Genomic DNA, 19,212 nt, shown 5'->3' on the forward strand with positions numbered 1-19,212 from the left:
GGGTTGGACAAATTGAGAGAGAAAAGAGACTGTGTTAAGCCCTGAGTTCTTAATAAAAGAAGGATGATACTTCTTTGAACTCGGGGCTCGTTAAGTCCATAATATACATCTAAATTTAACAGAAAAATAGACGAAGTTAATGAAAAAACCAATAGTACAACACATTATTAAATTCGAAGTCTTAAAAAAAACTAATATGTAAGAACTCAATTTAATTATGGATAAAATTCAGAAATCATTTCTACAACTGGAAACATTGGTAATAGTATACTTTCTCAAATTTGGGCATAGGGCCGTTGGCCCAATACAGTCTCACAATTTATAAGGTCTCTCTCGAGTCTCTCGTACCGACCCTATTCCTAACCGTGAGAATAAGTTCCCCCACTACCCACACACATGGCGTAAAGCTCAACTACACACCGGCCGCTCTGCTACCATCTCTCTCTCTCCTCGATCTTCACAGAAAGCCTTCAGCTTTCATTGTCGCAGACCCTGAAAATGTCTGGTGGGTTCTTCAGGGTAAGTCGAATTGTATCGGATTTCGACTCAATTAACTAACCCAGATCTTCAAATTCAGAAGCTTTAATTTTTACTGATTGACTTATTGGATTGTGTTTGTTCAGGGTACGTCCGCCGATCAGGACACTAGGTTTTCCAATAAGCAAGCCAAGCTACTAAAATCTCAGAAATTTGCGCCTGAATTGGAACATTTGGTTAGTCTCTTAATTTTATTTGTTTGAATATAATCGAAATTTGAATTTGCATATAAATTTTGTTAATTTTTGAGAATTGGGTATTGCTTAAGAGTTGACGAAATCGGGTTTGACCAATTGGTGTGGTTAATTGTGGATGAATTATGTGTTGTAGGTCGATATGTCGAAGGTGAGTATGGATGTTATGCGCCCGTGGATTGCTAATCGGGCAACGGAGCTTCTTGGGTTCGAAGATGAAGTTCTTATCAACTTTATTTATGGTCTTTTGGAAGGAAAGGTAATTTATTGCTTAGCTGATAGGTTTACTGTTAATTATGGCTTTTCGTTAGTGCATAAGTATGTCTAGTTAATAATGAGGGTGAACCATATGATTTCCCATAGTGATAAATGTTGTCATAGCCCTTCACCTAGATGTCAACTTGTGTTAATTTTGATTATTGATTGATTAAGATTTGTTGGTATGAGATCCCTGGGTCTGTGCATTTGTGGTTAATAGTTATGTTGTTTGAACTGCATATGTTTGCTACAATTTGTAGGTGAATGGGAAGGAAATTCAAATATCACTTACCGGATTTATGGAGAAAAATACTGTGAAGTTTATGAAAGAGCTTTGGACGCTGCTTATCAGTGCACAAAACAATGCTAGTGGTGTACCTCAACAATTTTTGGATGCCAAACAAGAAGAAGCACGGAAAAAGAAGGTTAGTATATTTTCAGTGTCACATCAAGTTCCAAGTCTGTTGAGATGATACAGCTTTATTAATGATATTGTGTTATGGATTCTTGCAGGAGGAGGCAGACAGGTTTGCAAACGAAATTCAGAAAAAGAAAGAGAAGGAGAGGATAGATCAACAAGAGATGTTGAAGATGGTAATAATATTTCATGCTGGAGTTCCATTCTCTAGAGCTGGGTTGTTTTGTTTTAACTTCCGTTTGTGTTTTCATGCATTCAGCTAGCTTCTGCAATTATTTGGGTTCATTCCTTTTCCTCAAACTACTGTAGGAAGGAGGGGCTGGTAAGAAAGCTAACAATGCTGCATTGGAGCCAAACACAAAGCATATGTCACCAAGGGATTCAAATGATCGTTATGAGGATGAAAGAGGAGCTGAAAAGAGGAATGGTGTGAAGGCAAGGAACAAGTAAGAAATTTGGAATTGTTTTACCATTCATTAGTGTTGTTGTTATGTGTGCTGTATAACTATGCTTTGCACTTATGCATAACAAACTTTTCCGTGCATTATGTGTGCTGTATAACTATGCTTTGCTTTGCTCTTATGCTTAACAAACTTTTCTGTGCATGGGAATTATTGAATTGTTTCTTTTCAGTACAAGTAACCATTTGTCTAATTATACTATGCTTCCTTGTTCTTCAACTATATGGAATACTGTAGCCATATCGTTTTGTTGTCTACACGATTCGATGTGAAAGTTCTCTCACTTCTTTTGTTAATTTTATTGTGTAAACCCACAGTCGTTCTAAAGGTTATACGTGTAATCTCCTGCAGGGTTTCCAGATCTCCAAATTCAGAAAATTCATCTTTGTCTCCTCGGTAATTATCGTGACTATCATCTTCCGTCATTAATATTAAATATACTGCTTGGTTGCTATAGAGCAAATAAAAATTTGGATTTCAGTTCTTTTAAACGAAGGTCCGCCTTCTAGGTCTATCAGTAGGTCACATTCTAAGCCAAAAGTTATCCGAGTATGTTTTGTTATTGAAAATAAAAAAACTCTCGTAATTTATTCTCTTCTGGTTTAAATTTCCTGTTTTGATTTTCATTTCTTAACTAGACTAACATTTTTTTTAGATATTGCATTTATCAAGAGTTTCTCATATATACATTGATAATTCAATTTAGATTTCCTAGCTTTTTCGGGTCTCACAATAATTATAATTATTTAGTGAAAGACACCGATCACAAAGTATTTCCAAGTCGCCAAAAGCATTGAGACGATCCATTTCTTCTGAAAGTGATCGCTCTCCACCAAGACGGCCTATTACAACTGTTCGGAGGCATTCACCTGAGGGATCAATCTCCCCGAGAAGAAGATCACCTTATTCCAGGCAAAGATCTAGATCAAATTCCCAACAAAGATCACCCTCTCCATATCGGCGTAGAGTACGTTCTCCATATTGGCGTAGACCCTCACCTGTGCGGCGCCGCAGATCACCCTCACCTGTCCGGCGCCACAGATCACCCTCACCAGTCAGGCGCCGCAGATCACCCTCCCCTGTGCGGCGTCGCAGATCACCCTCCCCTGTGCGGCACCACAGATCACCCTCCCCTGTCCGGCGCCGCAGATCACCCTCCCCTGTCCGGCGCCGCAGATCACCCTCCCCTGTCCGTCGCCGCAGATCACCCTCGCCTGTCCGGCGTCCCAGATCACCCTCGCCTGTCCGGCATCGCAGGTCACCCTCACCTGTGCGACGTCGCAGGTCACGCTCTCCTTTGCGACGTCGCAGGTCGCCCTCTCCTTTGCGACGTTGCAGATCTCGCTCACCTGTGCGTCGCAGATCACCCTCACCTGTACGACGGTCTTATCGAAGATCCCCATTGAATACACGGGATAGGTATGTGTCTCCCTTGCAGCATAGGTCACCAGTTCGTAGCAGGGGGTCACCAACTCCTCTGCATAGGTCTCCGTCTCTGCATGATCGAAGTTCATCTCCTATTCAGCATGATTCCCCTTCGCCAATCAGGAGAACATCAAAGCTTCGAAGATCTCCCTCACAATCTCCTCAAGAAAGAACCAGGTTTATATAACTATGTTTTTTTAAGAATTCTGTTTTTTTTTTCCCTGACCCATAGGCTTTTGTTTGGTGCATTGCATGCCAGATTTAAGCACATTAAAAGTTCTGTAGTGGTACTCATTTTGTGAGATTAAGTTATGGAGAGCTTTCCTTGTAGGGGCTTCTGTTGCATATTGTCAATTAGTTCTTAGCTACCTGTTTAGATAATTTTTTTTTATAAGGCATGTTGAGAAAAACAGCGATCTTATAAAAAACAGTGTTTACAGATCCCTTGAAAAAACTTCTCCCGTGCCACACCGGTCTAGCTCGCATGGGTCATTGCAGAGGGAATTAAAGAATGGGAATGATTCGCGTAAAAGAGCAACAGATTTCTTGCCATCACCAGAGAGGTCTTGCATACTCTCAGAATCTCAACCAGGCGTAAGAAATTCTAGTGAAGAAAGGAGGTATACATCTTGGCTGCATATTTGATTCATATGATCTCACAACGTTAGTCTTTGATTATTTTATTAGTTTTGTACTTACTATTTCATGCTGCATTAGAAGAAGTTTGTCTAGCCCAGATGAGAGTCCAGTTAGACGACCAAGGGAGCAAATGACTCGGAATGTTAGCTCAAGTCCTCCAAGGAAACTAAGAGAACAACTTCGTCGTGGAAGTCCTGACACAAGTGAAGAGTAAGAACTGAACTATACTAGGTTCATTTGCATTTGAAAATTTATCAGAATATTGTTGATATACTCTTTGTTATCATTTATCATGGTATTATTCAATTCAAAATAAATAAATTATCATAGCATTAGAAGATTTTCATTCTTTCAATTTATCTTTACTAATTTTGGATTTTTTGGTGTGGTATCAGCAAGCCGATAGTTTCTCCTGCTAAGGTTCGTAACAAGGAAGAGTACTCTAAGAATCGCCTGGGTAATAAGGACTTCAGAAACAAAGAGCAGGAGATGAAGAGGTAAATATGCCTGCAACACATTTTATAATGCATATATGATTTTACTTGGATGCACTTAATTTGTAGGTCTGACATTGTTACACTCCTGACAGTGGGAAATCTTCTGGGAGGGGGGTTCCTGAAAGTCCTGATCAACAACATTCCCCGACCATATATAAGGACTCTCTACATGGTGAGATGCAAAATCCCAATGATGGTAGAAAATCTGATGAAAAGAACCGCTCTCATTCAAAAAATTCCAAGGACAGTGATCGGCATCGCAAACTTGGATCCGTGCACTCATCAGTTGAAAAGGTTGATCCTAGTAATCGAAGTGGTACTGTTGATTCTGGTTCCGAGGAAAGTGGAAAACGCAGAGGTGGGGATAAGGGAAAAAGAAAGAATAAGAGATCAGAGAGGCAAGAAGTTACTTCAGAGGATGATTACAGCAATGATTCTGAAATAGATGAGAGGAAGGATACTAAAAGGAGAAGGAAAGAGGAAAAGAGATCGAGGAAGGAGAAGAAGCGCCGAAGACGCGAGGAGAGACGTCGCAGAAAAGAAGAACGTCGTGCAGAGAAGCTGAAAGGGAAGAATTACAGTGGTGCTTCTGCTTCAGATGGTGAACATGTAGGCAGGAGGGAGCTTCATTCAAGTGACAATGAAGAGACGGAGGCTGTTCAGAAGAAACTTGAGATTGAGTTACGCAAGAAGGCTCTCGAATCACTTAAAGCAAAAAAGGGCATTAGTCACTAAATTTGTTTCTGTGTTTGGACACTGTGATGTTTAATCTTTTTAATTATATTAAGAAATAACATTTCAGATTTGGTAGGAGTATAATTTGTTTGAATGTGAGTATTTCTATGTTTTGATTACTGTTTAATGTAATCTGTGTTTACTGCTGGCAGCTTAAGTCGATAAATGAGGATTTCCTGAGCAATTCTCTTGAGTTCAACTTTATGCAGACCTTGCTGCTAGATTTTCTGGTAATGGTTGTCTTCTGTGAATTGTGAATATGATTTGTTGTTTTGTAGGATGTCATCATCATATGGATGTGGAGTATTGGTTTTTGTCTGATTTTGATTTTGAATTGGAGTTCTAGTTTTTTTAGTTGTTGAACACTTGATTAAATTTTGTATTTGGGCATTGTTAGCTTGTTTGATGTGCAAAGTTGGTTATAATTTTGGGTAGAATTTGTTCCGGCCGTATGATTGGTTGACATTATTTGTTTCTTACAACGTAAAGAATCTGAAGGTCTGTTTCATTGATGAGCATTTACTAAAACTAGCTTCCTGGTTAATTGGTAGATGAAATTTGTGTCAACTAGGTATGAACTACTTGAGCAGATCATGTGCAGATTCACATTTTGACCATTGATTCAGGTAAGCTTTTCTATGCCTTTACGGGCTCTTTTAGAGGAACAACTCAGTGTCTCTAGGGGAATCCTCTTTCTCCCTCTTTCAATCTAATAATCTCTCTCTTTTCCCCTCCTAGTTTGTATATTGTTGTTACTTTCTTACTTCATTTGTGTTTAAATTTTAAGGTTGGCAGCTTGAGAGTTGTTCCTGGGACTAATTTATCTAAAATAGTCCGACGGTGCTGTGGTCTGGATTTGTCCGGTCCTGATGTTGATACCAGCTATAAGGTTGATTGGGATGGTAGTCACATTTAATTTTGATAGGAAAACTTGTTGCTTGGATAATACTCTTCTGTCGTTGGGCAGTACCGTTGAAAAATTGTGATTTTAATCGTTCATTTAGACATATGGTATGTGAATCTTTGGCTGCAGTTTTTACTCTCATTTCCTTTCAATAGTCGGTCATAAGTATTTTCTGCATCTTGGCATGGATTTCATTTCATTTTCAGAACTACAATGACACATCTATTTTGATGTATTACCGCCATTTGCAAAAGGATTTGTTTTGCGGTATATCTACGCTTAAGAAGCTTAAGAATTAGCATTTAAGTAGCAGATTGATTGTGTGAGTTTTGTTGGAGATGTGAAGCATGGAGTTGTATTTGTAACGTGTTGTCTGACTTAGCATAAGTAGATGCGGCTTATGGTTATGGACTTGGATGCTGATACCAACCCTCATGGAAGGGGAATGAAGGATGAGAGCGCATCTGTTTTGTAGTGAAGATCTTGGTGAGCATACTAGTACGCGATTATATTTTGCTTGCCAGATTGTGTTTAGGTTTTAGGTGGTCTTCGACTGAAAATTTGTTTACGTGTTCCCTGAGTTAATATGTTTTCTGGGTTGTCCTTTTTGGTTTCCGACCCTCACCCGTCCATCCTTCACTTTTCGCAGGTAGTACCTAGCAAAACTCCCATTCAATAGGTTGTTTTCGATTTCCCTGAGTTACATCGATCTACTTGCTTTAGGCTTCGAGTCTTATGGTACTTCTGTTAAAGAGCAGATAACCTCTTGCCGGAGATTTTGTTCAGTAACTGGGAATACACACCTGTGTGTTGGCATCTCCGGTGAGAGACAAGATTTTTGCTATCCCACCGGCGTGTTGCCATTAAAGTTCCCGAGATCTCTTCTTGCTCACTCTCTTATGGTGCTTCAACGAAACTACCAATATTATGGACATTAAGTTATTTAGACCATATTATGGAATTCAAATCCGCTTCAGACTGTGTTCCGAGGCGACGGACCAAGGAATTCAGGTTGTTCAAGAGAGAAAGAGATTTGAGTTGTTTTTTGTATGAAGTGGGCCAGTGAATGTGCCAATGAGAGAATTTTCTGGTCCATCGGGTCTGGATATATTCAGAGAGGATCTGAATTACATACTATGCATCCGCGGGCCATGCCTATCTTATTATTTCTGTGGAATATAGAATTATCATGGCTCTATGTCATTTTCTGGAGGTTCAATCCGCCATTAAATTCTTGGTGTCCAATTTTCCTCAAGTAGATATCCCGTGCCACATGGCGCCATTTCATTCGCCTGCTTCCATACCCTCCCATCCAGATAATATTCGTGCCAAAGGCTCGTACTGTGCCGGAGCCCGTCATGGATATGCAAAAAATCTGAAGTGTGAGGGAAAGAGCCACTCTTTGCATCAATGGCTCCAACTCTCACTTCCAATTCGTTTCTTCTAACCTCCACACCCAACCCATCAAGAGCAACAAACCTCAAGAACCCGAGGCTCTCGGTCTTCGCCAAGAGGGCAGGACCCTTGTCTGCGTTTCGGTTTGGTAAGTCCGGGGACGATGGTTCAGTGTTGGACGAAGGACAAGCTGATGACTCCACCAATTCCAGCCCTTTCCGGTTTAATTTTGGCAAAATGCCCGACGTAAAGTCTTTGGTCCCCGTTGTGAGTCGGCCTTCTTTAGGTCTCTCATTCGGGAGCCAAAGAGCGAAGGACCCTGGAACTGTGTTTGTTGCTGGAGCAACCGGGCAGGCTGGGGTTCGGATAGCGCAGACCCTTCTGCGTGAAGGTTTTAGCGTACGGGCTGGTGTGCCTGAGCTTGGTGCTGCTCAGGAGTTGGCTCGAGTTGCTTCTAAATACAAGGTTAGCTTCTCAAACCAATTTTATGAACAATGTCAGTTGAAACAATGTCGTACCAGACTTTATAATGCTCACTTCGACCACGGGACTGATGTAACGTTGTCTAAAATTAACCATGATGATTTTTTTGACGGGAATTATAACGCCTTCTTAAACAATGAAATCAACATTAAAAGTATCGATTGCTTTAGTGGTAGAAGACTTATCTTTCGCTGTGCAAGCATTTTGTACACTAGATCATATCAAATGATGAATCAAAACGCCTCAACGCGGTCGAATCCGTCTTCCAAGATGCTGAGTCCATTGCCAAAGCCATTGGAAACGCCAGCAAAGTAGTCGTCACCATTGGCCCTGCCGAGAATGGTCCAACGACGGAAGTCACCCCATTTGACGCCTTGCAGGTGATTCAAGCTGCCCAACTGGCCGGCGTTGGCCATGTGGCGATAATCTATGATGGAAACTCAGTGGGATCATCAACGAACAATGTACTAGATGGCATATCTTCATTCTTCAACAACCTCTTCTCGCGAGCTCAGTCGTTGACAGTCGCTGAGTTTTTGCAAAAAGTCATCGAAATGGACGTTAGCTACACCTTTATAAAGACAAGCTTGACGGAAGATTTTTCGCCGGAGAGCTCTTATAACATTGTTGTGTCAGCTGAAGGAAGCGGAGGTGCAAACGACTACAAAGTAATGTAATGTAATGTATGCAATATTAGTGTTATGCTTTCGTTTTTATTTTTAGACACTAAACTTTTGTAGTTTGTCCTGATAATATTGAACATTACACTACTAGGTAGCCAAGTCTCAGATTGCAGCCCTGGTGGCAGATGTTTTCTCAAATACTTCCATGGCGGAAAATAAGGTACACAAAACTGAACACATTGCAGATCACATCTTTCGCCAATTGGGCTCTATCTATCCCATCCGGTTTGACCGTTGTGATAAATGTGATCGATCAAACATTACTTCTTTTTTCTTCTTCCCATATGTGTATATTCAAAGTTATTACATACATTGATTGGTTACTAGTATATAGTATTTTTCCGTTGGCTTCCCTATTGATTTAAATTATTTATTTTTATGATTGGCAAGGTTGTGGAAGTATATACCGATCCATCTGCACCCATAAGGCCTGTAGATCAGCTTTTCGGGTAGAACCCTAGTCATGTTTTCTTATTCAAAAAATTACTTTATATGGAAGATTTTTCTAACTGTGGTGCATGTTTTATTGGCTTTATATAGTACCATCCCTGAGGATGGAAGAAGGAAAGCTTATGCAGAAATGATTGCGAAGGCAAAGGCGGAAGAAGAGGCAATAATAGCTTCCGAGAGAGCCCGCGAAGCAGCTGAGGCGACGAAGAAACTTGAAGAAGAGGTAAAAAAGCTGACCGAGCAAGAAGCTCGCGCCTCAAGTTTAGCTGAAGATGCTCAAGTGAAGGCTGATACTGCAGGGGCCTCAATAGATGGCCTTTTGAACAAGGCAAAAAACATTGGCACAAGGATGTCGTGGGAAAAGTTTAGCACACAAGTTGTGGATACAGTTCAAAAGTCCATAGAGACGCCCAAACCAAAAGTGCAGATTGCGACCGTCAGAGGACAGTCAAGGGCTCGGACTTTATCTCCGCAGAAAGCAGTTTCCAAGCCAGTTTCAACTCCAAAACCAGCTTCTTTGAAACCTAAGGAGCAGCCAAAGCCTAAAGCTGAACAAACAGATGCGAAGAAAGAAGTGAGGAAGGTGTTCGGGGGCTTGTTTACGCAGGAAACTGTGTATGTTGACGATGAGTGAGACGATTAATTACTTGCCAAGTAATAGTCTTTTCAGACTATTTTGGTAAGGAATGTGTAGTAGATTGTGGTGTTATTGAAATTTGGAAGATGTTTAATTTTACACGAGTTCTAGCAAATAATTTTTGTACTGGTTAAAGTCTTTTCTCAATGAATAATGAATTACTCTCTTTCGACATCTTCTCAATAATCCAAACCTTAATTAAGTGAACATTTGCAAAAACACCATACGAAAAACAAATTGCAGAAACTTATGACCTAAGTTACACTAAACTTAAAGCAGACGCGGTCCGTTTAAAGCACTAAAAACACAAAACTAAAGTGAAACATAACGAAATCAAAACACTTATCAAATGATTCCGGATCAATTCCAAAACTTGGAATACATACGGTGACGTATATATTAAGATCACATTTCCAGTTGTCTGGTGCTGATTAGGTGCCACTAAACTCAAGGAAAATGTTTTATTAGTCATAAACATTATGTTATAAAGTTGGCTCTTCCATATCAATATCTTATAATGCATCACTTAGCACTGTCTTCTCCAAATAAGAACGACTTTAGTATTAATTGACCCTTCCTTTGAGGAACAAGAAATTGTAGCTTGCTAACAAACCCTTTAGCCGGAAAATCGGCTTAAAATTCGACGGGAAAAATATATTTTCTTGTAATGATATGGAAAGATTATAGTACTAGGAAACACTTTAGCAAACGACACTTAATTGCCATGGTAGTAAAATTTATTACTTGTAAGTTTTGTTAAGTGTTGACACACACGCAAAAAAACATGCTAAGGAAATATTTACAGATTGATCATCGGGAACTCAGTGAAAAACAAATTAAATAAACAGAAAAAGTTCATAATTCTTTGAAACCCTAACCCATAATAAGGTTCATCAGAGCACTCAGTCACATTAGCTGTGATATAAAATGTATTACGTTAGTGCCTCTAGTATTACTCATTAAGAAACAGTGTTTCTCCTCAAATGCTTTTCACTAAAAACTTTAGTTTGAAATTACTAAAAGATGATTTAGCCAAATTTATTTTGGGTCTTTAAAAAAAATTATATAGATTATTCTAATTTATTTTTAGGAATATTTTTACCTAAAAATTATTTAAATTCTGATAAATAATAAAAAAGCACTTACCTACCTCATTCTTACACATATGCACCACATGAAAGGACATGGAAAACCACACATCCTACCCCAATGCATAGGTGGGCAGAGAAAAAAAAAAGGAAGAATTGTTTGATGAAAGTGAATTTTGAGTGGATGTTTGAACAAATATATAGGTATTTAAAGAGTTTTTGGGTGGATTTGATTTAAATATTTTTTTAATTGTTTTAGCCATTGGATTTAATTTTGGGTTGTTAGATCTTTTTTTTTATTGTTGAATTTGCTTATATTTGATTTCAACCATTGGATTTAATGCATTTATAAATTTGACTCTTTTAAAAAAAAATGATTCTAGACCATTAGTTCAACCAAAGTGGGTCTTTTGATAATAAAAATAGTCATTCGTCTTTTCTTAAGTGGCCGACAGCGTCAGCAATTGAGTCTTAACCCCTAACTTTGGCTCATTTGCTAGGTTAAATTTGGCCCAAAAATAAGTTTTAACCAAACCTCTTTTTAGCCTAGTGATTGGAGAAGCTTTGAGTGAGTTTAAAACTTAAATTTTGAGTTTTAACCCAACAATTGGAGTTTGTCTCATAATTAAAACTTCAAAAGATATCTAAGTCATGAAGTTGAAGTTAATAGGTTAGGCCATCTCCAACCGAAGAGGGGCTAGAGAGCTCCTTTTAACCCTATAACCCTCTAAGAAATTAATATTTTAATGAACAGTATCATGCCATTTTTCTTACCATCTCCAACCAAAGAGCCAGAGGGCCATAGGCCAAACATAGCCTTGTGACAAAAACCATTTCCAATCGAGGGGGCCAAAGGATCATAGGGCCAAACATAATTTATTATTTTAATTGAATTAATATGGTTACTTAAAATTAAACTACCTCAATAATTTTTCGAGATGGAATGTTAATAATTTTTCGAGTTGGAATCTCAATAATTTTACATCTCGGATTTTGAATGCCACATGTCAATAGGTGAGTAACTTTGTAGATTTCTTGTCAATAAGAAATCTCAATAATTTTAGGTCTCGAATTTCTAGTCTCACGTGTCAATATGTGAGTAACTTTGCAGATCATTAAGGAACCGACAAGAGGGTGGAGTCGAGAAAAATTGAACTCCATCATGATGTTGTGCATCATATTACACAACATGATTGTGGATGATGAGCGAGATGGGTATATTGATGGAGAGTATGATGACGACCAAGAGGATCCAAATAGGTTAAGAAGGGCTTATGCAAAAATATATGATGGGCCTAATTCGCATTTGAATCCAAGAACCGGTAATCTCTTTAAATAAGTACATGAGGAGCTATAGAATGATACGTTCGTGTGCCACAAACAAGTACCTACAATAGGATCTTGCTGCACATCTTTGGGCTAAAAGAAGCATGGACTATGCGTTTAAGTTTTATATTGTTAAATGTTTTTTTAACGTTGTTTAATATTGTTTCATGTTGTTTAAGTTTGATGTTATTTAATGATCTTCCATATTGTTTAATGTTGTTTAATGGCTTAGGTAGTTATAGGAAAAAAAAATTAGAATTTTTTAGTTTTTATATTTAAATTTTGTCCCAAAAAAAAAAAAAAAAAATCAAATCCAATAGCTAATTGGCGTCAGCATGATGTTAGCTAGCTGTTGTTAGCTGGCATCACGCTGACATCAACTAGCTGTTGCATTCAAATCCTGGGCTGGTTGGATTGGGCTAACCAGTTGGCCTAATTTGCTATTTTTGGCCCGATAGGGCCCACAAGTCTTTTGGCCTAACCCTCGATTGGAGATGATTTTTGTGTCATTTCGGGCTATTTTCGACCCTCTAGCCCTCTAGTCAGATCGGTTGAAGATGGCCTTAGCTCCAGCCTATGGGGCTCCATATATATGTGCGTGTGTTTTTACAATGAATTCGTTGAGATATCACCAAACAATTGACCCACAACATCTTTTGGAGATGCAGTAAAACAACAAAAACTTTATTTTAAAGAGCCAAATTCAAAAAAATTATTTCCAAGAAAGCAAAATAAATAGTCACTCTTTAAATTTAAAGAGCAATTATTCACTTGTTAAATATTAAAAAAAAAAAAACAATAAAAATCAAGGATGGACCCTTAAGCAAGGAAAATAGAAAGAAAGAGAAAGGTGTTCTAGAAAATGAATGGGTTGGGTTTAAATTGTTAATAATAAAATATTCAAAGTTTGTTAAAATAAAAATTATTGGAGAAGAAAAGTTAAACTAAATAGCTAATATAAATTCTTGACACTGTTCATTTGATAGTTTAACATAAAATTTAAAATTTCTCTTGGAGACGCTCTTACGGAAAAATACTATAGTTTGCTTGTCAAATGGGTTATCAATTCAGCTGACTTCATTTCTCTAAAATTGGGTTCTTCAAAGAACTATTAGGAGACAAACGGTGAGTGTTAAATAGCAATACAACCAATACCCTAACTACACACAGATACGGAGGAGGATTCTCTCTTTTCCTAATCCTACTGTAGGTTTTTCGGTCTGATTTCAGTCCCTAATGTGGTTTTGGTCAGTTCAGCTATGGATGCCTTATCAGTTTATTGTATAATGACAATAGTTTCTTTTCTTATCAGTCCCCATTTATTTCGAAATTAAAACTAATTAAATTCAATCCCAACACAGTTTCCCATGTTTTTATTTCTTACTCTTCCATATGTTATATTTGTGTATTCATCAACCATATATTATCTTATCTTCTGATTTGAACACTAACATATAATAGGATGCCCTTTGCTTTGATAACTTAAAAGTCAAAGCTTTTGTTCTATTGGGATGGTTCTTGAATTATATCACTATTTGTTATATGTATATGGAGTAATGTTAGGGAGATTAAATTTGTAGATAAAATTTTATAAACTAAATGATATAGAAGTTGATGATTGGGTTTTACTTAAGCGTTGACAAACGTGCTCATTCCTATTGGTGACAAATCATATAGTTTGCAAATTTTGTCTACAAATTTAGTCTTCCTATTATTACCCATGTACATGTGTATAAACTGTGTACTTTCTCTATTAATGTCAGGTGTAAGAATATTGTAATATTTTAATGTGGCTCACGTGATACAATTTATGTTTGATATACTCAGGCCATCTTCAATTGAGGGCTGGCCAGAGGGCTCTGGTCCTCCAAGATATTAATATTTTAATGAACAGTATATGACCATATTTGCCTCTATCTCCAACCAAGGGCCAAAGGGCCAAATCTAATTTATTACTTAAAAACTACAACTTAAATTCAAATCCAACGGCTAAGTGACGTCAGCTAGCCGTTGGTAGATGACGTCATGCTGACGTCAACTAGCTGTTGGATTTTAATTTTTTCGGGCTATAAATAGGGTGGATATTGGGTTATAATTCACACAACTTTAAATTCAATCAATTTCAATTCAATCTTTTTCAATTCAAGTTTGCAATGAATTCTAACTTTGGATCATCTTCGGATTCCAACTGAGGGTCCTTATCCAATTCCTAATTGGAAGAAAAATGGATGTGGATGAGACGAGAAGATGAGGAGTCTGATGAAGAAGATGAAGCATGACGCAACGCACAAAACATAGCAGCAGAACGATGATGTAATTTGTCAACAAACTGCGCAATAACCTGAATGGGGTGGCTCTGTTGCTGGTTGCTTTTACAAACCACAAAATAGAGCGATGATGCATGCCAATCTAATGAACAACTACTTCAACCCCAACTCGGTGTACACAGAAGAGGATTTCAGATGTCGCTTCCGGATAAGGCGTCATGTCTTCGAGCGTGTACTTTGTGATGTCCAGCAAATCAATCCATACTTTTGACAGAAGCAGGACAGAGCAGGCCGCCCTGGTTTCTCACCTCATCAGAAAGTTATTGTTGTACTCTGAATGATGACTTATGGCTCCCCAGTTGATTCAATGAATGAAACCCATGGTATGTTTGAGTCTACATGCCTTGAAACTCTTCAACAATTTTGTGTCATAATTGTTCAGGTTTACAAAGATGAATACCTTCGCTAGTTAAATCAAGAAAATCTGGATCGGCTTCTTCGCAAAGCTGAAGACCGTGGGTTTTCGGGCATAATAGGGTCATTAGACTGCATGCATTGGGATTGGAAGAAATGTCCCACAGGATGGCAATGAGGTTTTTGAGGAAGGTCGAGAAAGCCAACTGTTGTGTTAGTGGCGGTTGCCTCGTATGACATATGGATCTAGCATGCTTTCTTTGGAGTCCCTAGATCCGAAAATGACATTACAGTTCTTGGGCATTCACTTTCTTCAATACCCTGACGGAAGGTAAAGCATCTCAACTTGACTACCACATCAACGGTCGTCATTATAATATGGGCTATTACTGGGCAGATGACATCTATCCAAAGTGGGCGACACTTATCCAAGCAATTCCAAACCCTAGGAATGACGCCGAAAAGTTGTTTACCTTACACCAAGAGGCATACCGGAAAGATGTTGAGAGAGCTTTCAGTATTCTACAAGCACGGTGAAAGATCATCAGCGAACCGACAAGAGGGTGGAGTCGAGAAAATTTGGACTCCATCATGATGTCTTGCATCATATTACATAGTTGAATCCAACGGTAACTAGCCGTTGAATTTCAAATTTTGGAAACCATTCATGTTGGTTATATCTGACAGGAATAAGTACTATTACTGTCGGTTATATCCGACAAGAAATTCGACAAGATTAATCAAAATTTTGGCCTAACCCGGGGCTGGCTAGCTGGATGGATTGGGCTAGCCGGTTGGTCCTTTCAGATTACGTGGGGCCCACGAGCCCTCTGGCCTAGCCCTCGGTTGAAGACGATTTTCGGGCAATTTTCGGCCTTCTGGCCCTCTGGACCATTCGGTTGGATGTGGCCTCAGTTAATGAATATTGTTTTTGAAACAATCTTATTAGTCAAATTATAAGAATTGGTTTCCTATTTTATTACTGTGATGGGTGGTAATTAATTACGGGCTTCATTATAAAACATTTCATCTGTTTGCATATAACATTGCGCATACCCATCTAATGTGTACACTAATGAAAAACACGTATTAGGGTTTTAATGTGCAAGTAAAGATAGAGAGAGAAACCTATAATTTCCTCCATAATGGCTCATCTATGGATCGTTCAAGGTAGAGATTGTAGATGACCTTATGTAATTTATGTATTCCGCAAGTAATAGTTTGTGAAAGTCATGAAGTTCAAGATCTTGGCTCATAGATTAGGTCTTATGATTTTACCTAATTTTAAAGTTTACATCAGGCACAACGAGATGAAGTTTAGGAGAATGATTTACATGGAACGGATTTACTGTTGCCACAGTATCTCGATCTAATAATACAATGCTACATATAAGTTTCTCTATCCACATGACATTGCATTAGTAAATCGGGACGCCATGTGACAAAGCTATGCTGTGGTGAATCCATTTCATGTAAGTTGCTCTCGAAGTCTAAAAATGCTTACAACAATCAAAATACATAGCATATATACATAGTATATGACTGTAGATATGGGAGAACAAAGTAGGGAGTTTCAACATAGATGTAGAATAAGTGCTCGACTATTGACTATGAATATCATGGCAAGTAAATAATGTGAGGTCGTGGAGTGTTGTCTCACATGAGAAAGTTAAGGGACATTGTACATGTTCATATTAAGAAGTTCAATTAGTATTCTTTTTTATTGCCAGTTGATTTTTAGGTGAATTGTAAACTTCTGTTTTATGAGATTAGAGAGTATGTTTGTGCACATTTGAAGCCTAACGTTTGCATGTATTTAGTAGTTAAAATTGTTCACTATTAAGATCAATAATTTTGTCATACATGTAGGGGCATTTAAAGATGTGGAATGTTGTCCAACATTGAAAAGTTAATGGTCCTTGCATGTTCTTTTAATACGTTTGACTACTTTCTTATTGCTGATTAGCAATAAAATATATCAAAACTAACATTATTCTTGATTTAGGGTGGAATCTCAACATATTTCACATATTACTTTTGCTTTGTTTTGTTCTTGATACTTTCCTAATTACCTCTCCATGTCAAGATATGACATAAATTTTACAAATTCTTCAATAAAAAATAGAACTTTTTCTACTATAGACAGCATGCTAGCTTAGAGCATCTTCAAGGAAGATATCAAATTTTAAACATAAAATTTGAATTTAACGGCCTACGTGGCATTTTGACATTTTTTAAAGTTTTGTTCTCTATCTAATATGTCAAATTAAACTATTATTTTATTACACTATTTTCTTTTCATTTTATTTTTATTTTTTAAACGCGAAACGAAGCCCAGCCCTTCTTTCTGGACTTCTCCTGATCGTCTTCTTTCTCTCTTTTTCTGAAACTTTGTATATCCACCTGCTTCTCTTCTCCATCATTCTCCTGATCGTCTTCTTTCTCTCTTTTTCTGAAACTTTGTATATCCACCTGCTTCTCTTCTCCATCATTCTCTCATCTCAATTTTTTCTCCTTTCGTTGATGATAAATTTAAAAGAAAAAGTAAAACAAAAGGATCGCTGCAGGGAAAAAATTGATATTTATATTTTAATGGATCTGGATTCGCAAGATTGATGCAACTTTCCCTAGACAGAACGGTGTGCACAGACGAGAACACAAATTAATTTCATTGTTGAGAAAAAATCCAACTATGAAGACCACGGCGAAGAAGGGAGGAGCAGATTTTCTTTTTCAGGGATTGCAATGAACATTCGAGGGCTCTTGTCTGAGCTACGCTGCGAAATGGAGAAGGACAAGCGGCGATACTCTTATAAAAGATAAAAATAAACCTCACATCAGATTTACGTTTAGGTTTAAACGCCAAATCAGCAATCTTTACCCTTGGGTTTTAGGTTGAGATTGTGAGGTTTGTTTCTGGGTTTGGTTCCCAAAAAAGGGAAGAAGAAGGATGAGCGGCGAGTGAGATTTTAGGTTCCAGTGAGAGAGGAAAGTTGGAGATTTGATAAAAATTTAATAAAAAAACATTTAATAATGAATTAAAAAATATTTGAAACTGCTGTCAAATTTGGCAGCAAGGAGAATACATGTTATTCCATGTTATGCCACATCAGATTTGGCTACTCGGTTGGAAATAATTGTTGGTTTTTTTTCTTATCGTTATTATTGATTTGAACATTTTGACATTTCATTTGAAGATGCTCTTACTATTTTTCTAGATTTTTAAAAAGCTTATGTTAGCATATTTCCCAGTAATATGACCAATATCAAGAATTCATTCGTCAGACAACCGGATGATAGCTTTTCATGCTCTTCTTATCCCAATTCTTACATGCTCTTCTTACTTATTACATGGAGTTATTAGATCCCTAAATTGTTTGTGCAGAAGTGTACACTCCATTGAGTGAGTAACCAAAAGATATCGAACAAGAACTATAGAATTGATTGAAATTTTCCTTTTAACAAGTGCTAACCAAAATAGAGGAAGGACACTAAAGCAAAACAATGTATGACGAGCCAGTTCAATGTACCATGTAAAGACATTGAAAAATTCAGTCCTTTTACAATGCATATGGTAAGTAATTGCCCGTTTAGAAATACTTTTAAATGGTTGAAAGTATTTTTGGTGAAAATATTTTTGAAACCAATTCTTAGTAAATATGCAAGTAAATTCTGGAAAAACGATTAAAATGTTTTCAGCAAGAAGCACATAAGTGGTGTAAAAAACAATTCAAATGCTTTTAAAACTCAAAAATATTTTCTCAAAAAGCACTTTCAATCATTATAAAAGCACTTCTAAATGAGCCTTAAGTCCTTTTGTAATCCTACTATAAGTACATATTCATGCTAATGGATACACACACATATACGAATTGCTAATATGCTTGCCAATTAAAATGATTAATGGAAAAAAAAAATTTAACATCTCAAAATGTATATAAGTACACACACGTGTGTGTGTGTGTGTGTGTATATAGAGAGAGAGAGAGAGAGCGGTATTCAGACAATAAGATGCTGAGTATTTTAATTACACCGTATATATTGACAACATTATTTGCACAATGTATGTAGTATTTGATATGTATGCGCCAAGAAAAAGAAAATCGATAGAACTTAAGACAGGCATAATATCAAATAATTAGTCCATGTATTGGCTACATTACTAAGCATATGATTCTAATTTTTTCCATCATCCAAAGCACCAACTGGGTCTTTCTCTTAATATGCATCCTTTTGCTTAACTTGAAGATCATGGAAATTTAACTCTTCCTATATCTCCTCACATCCTTTACAAAAACAAGAATTGGCAAGTCATGATTTTTTGAGATGTGGGCAAGCATACAGCGCGCATAAGCCTTGGCTACATGCATCTGGCTACGGTTCTGTCAAATGTCTTCAGCA

At 37.5% G+C, this 19,212-nt stretch overlaps 2 protein-coding genes across 5 annotated transcripts; both read left to right on the forward strand.

The window, feature by feature from the left end:
• Positions 1–346: 346 nt before the first annotated feature.
• LOC103954265 (serine/arginine repetitive matrix protein 1) lies at positions 347–6,196 on the forward strand. Of its 4 annotated transcripts, none has more exons than XM_048569600.1 (14): positions 347–519; positions 624–713; positions 868–990; positions 1,250–1,414; positions 1,503–1,583; positions 1,717–1,853; positions 2,220–2,264; positions 2,619–3,470; positions 3,725–3,913; positions 4,011–4,142; positions 4,328–4,429; positions 4,522–5,394; positions 5,716–5,790; positions 5,952–6,196. In XM_048569600.1, exons 1-12 carry the CDS (start codon positions 499–501, stop codon positions 5,162–5,164), a joined length of 2,580 nt encoding a protein of 859 aa, XP_048425557.1. In that variant the 5' UTR covers positions 347–498; the 3' UTR covers positions 5,165–5,394; positions 5,716–5,790; positions 5,952–6,196. The 4 variants fall into 4 exon arrangements, with proteins under 4 accessions (XP_048425557.1, XP_048425558.1, XP_048425559.1 ...); XM_048569601.1 differs by having other exon boundaries at positions 5,736–5,790; XM_048569602.1 differs by having other exon boundaries at positions 4,014–4,142.
• A 947-nt stretch (positions 6,197–7,143) lies between these two features.
• LOC103954264 (protein PLASTID TRANSCRIPTIONALLY ACTIVE 16, chloroplastic) lies at positions 7,144–9,882 on the forward strand. Its single transcript, XM_009366073.2, has 5 exons — positions 7,144–7,928; positions 8,162–8,614; positions 8,721–8,789; positions 9,020–9,078; positions 9,170–9,882. The coding sequence occupies exons 1-5, from the start codon at positions 7,479–7,481 to the stop codon at positions 9,711–9,713; spliced, it is 1,575 nt and encodes a 524-aa protein (XP_009364348.2). The 5' UTR covers positions 7,144–7,478; the 3' UTR covers positions 9,714–9,882.
• The last annotated feature ends 9,330 nt before the right edge of the window (positions 9,883–19,212 follow it).

This window comes from the organism of the source record quoted next, unplaced genomic scaffold (assembly GCF_019419815.1).
Source record: "Pyrus x bretschneideri cultivar Hongxiangsu unplaced genomic scaffold, Pyrus_bretschneideri_v1 Contig5, whole genome shotgun sequence".
NCBI classification, from domain to species: domain Eukaryota; kingdom Viridiplantae; phylum Streptophyta; class Magnoliopsida; order Rosales; family Rosaceae; genus Pyrus; species Pyrus x bretschneideri.

Excerpts from the sequence above, each read along its gene's own strand:
- LOC103954264 (XM_009366073.2), top strand. The coding sequence starts at position 7,479 with ATGGCTCCAACTCTCACTTCCAATTCGTTTCTTCTAACCTCCACACCC. Across the intron at positions 8,790-9,019 it reads CTTCCATGGCGGAAAATAAG|GTTGTGGAAGTATATACCGA; the intron begins GTACACAAAACT and ends ATGATTGGCAAG. Across the intron at positions 9,079-9,169 it reads CCTGTAGATCAGCTTTTCGG|TACCATCCCTGAGGATGGAA; the intron begins GTAGAACCCTAG and ends GGCTTTATATAG.
- LOC103954265 (XM_048569600.1), top strand. The coding sequence starts at position 499 with ATGTCTGGTGGGTTCTTCAGG. Across the intron at positions 991-1,249 it reads ATGGTCTTTTGGAAGGAAAG|GTGAATGGGAAGGAAATTCA; the intron begins GTAATTTATTGC and ends TACAATTTGTAG. Across the intron at positions 4,143-4,327 it reads AGTCCTGACACAAGTGAAGA|CAAGCCGATAGTTTCTCCTG; the intron begins GTAAGAACTGAA and ends GTGTGGTATCAG.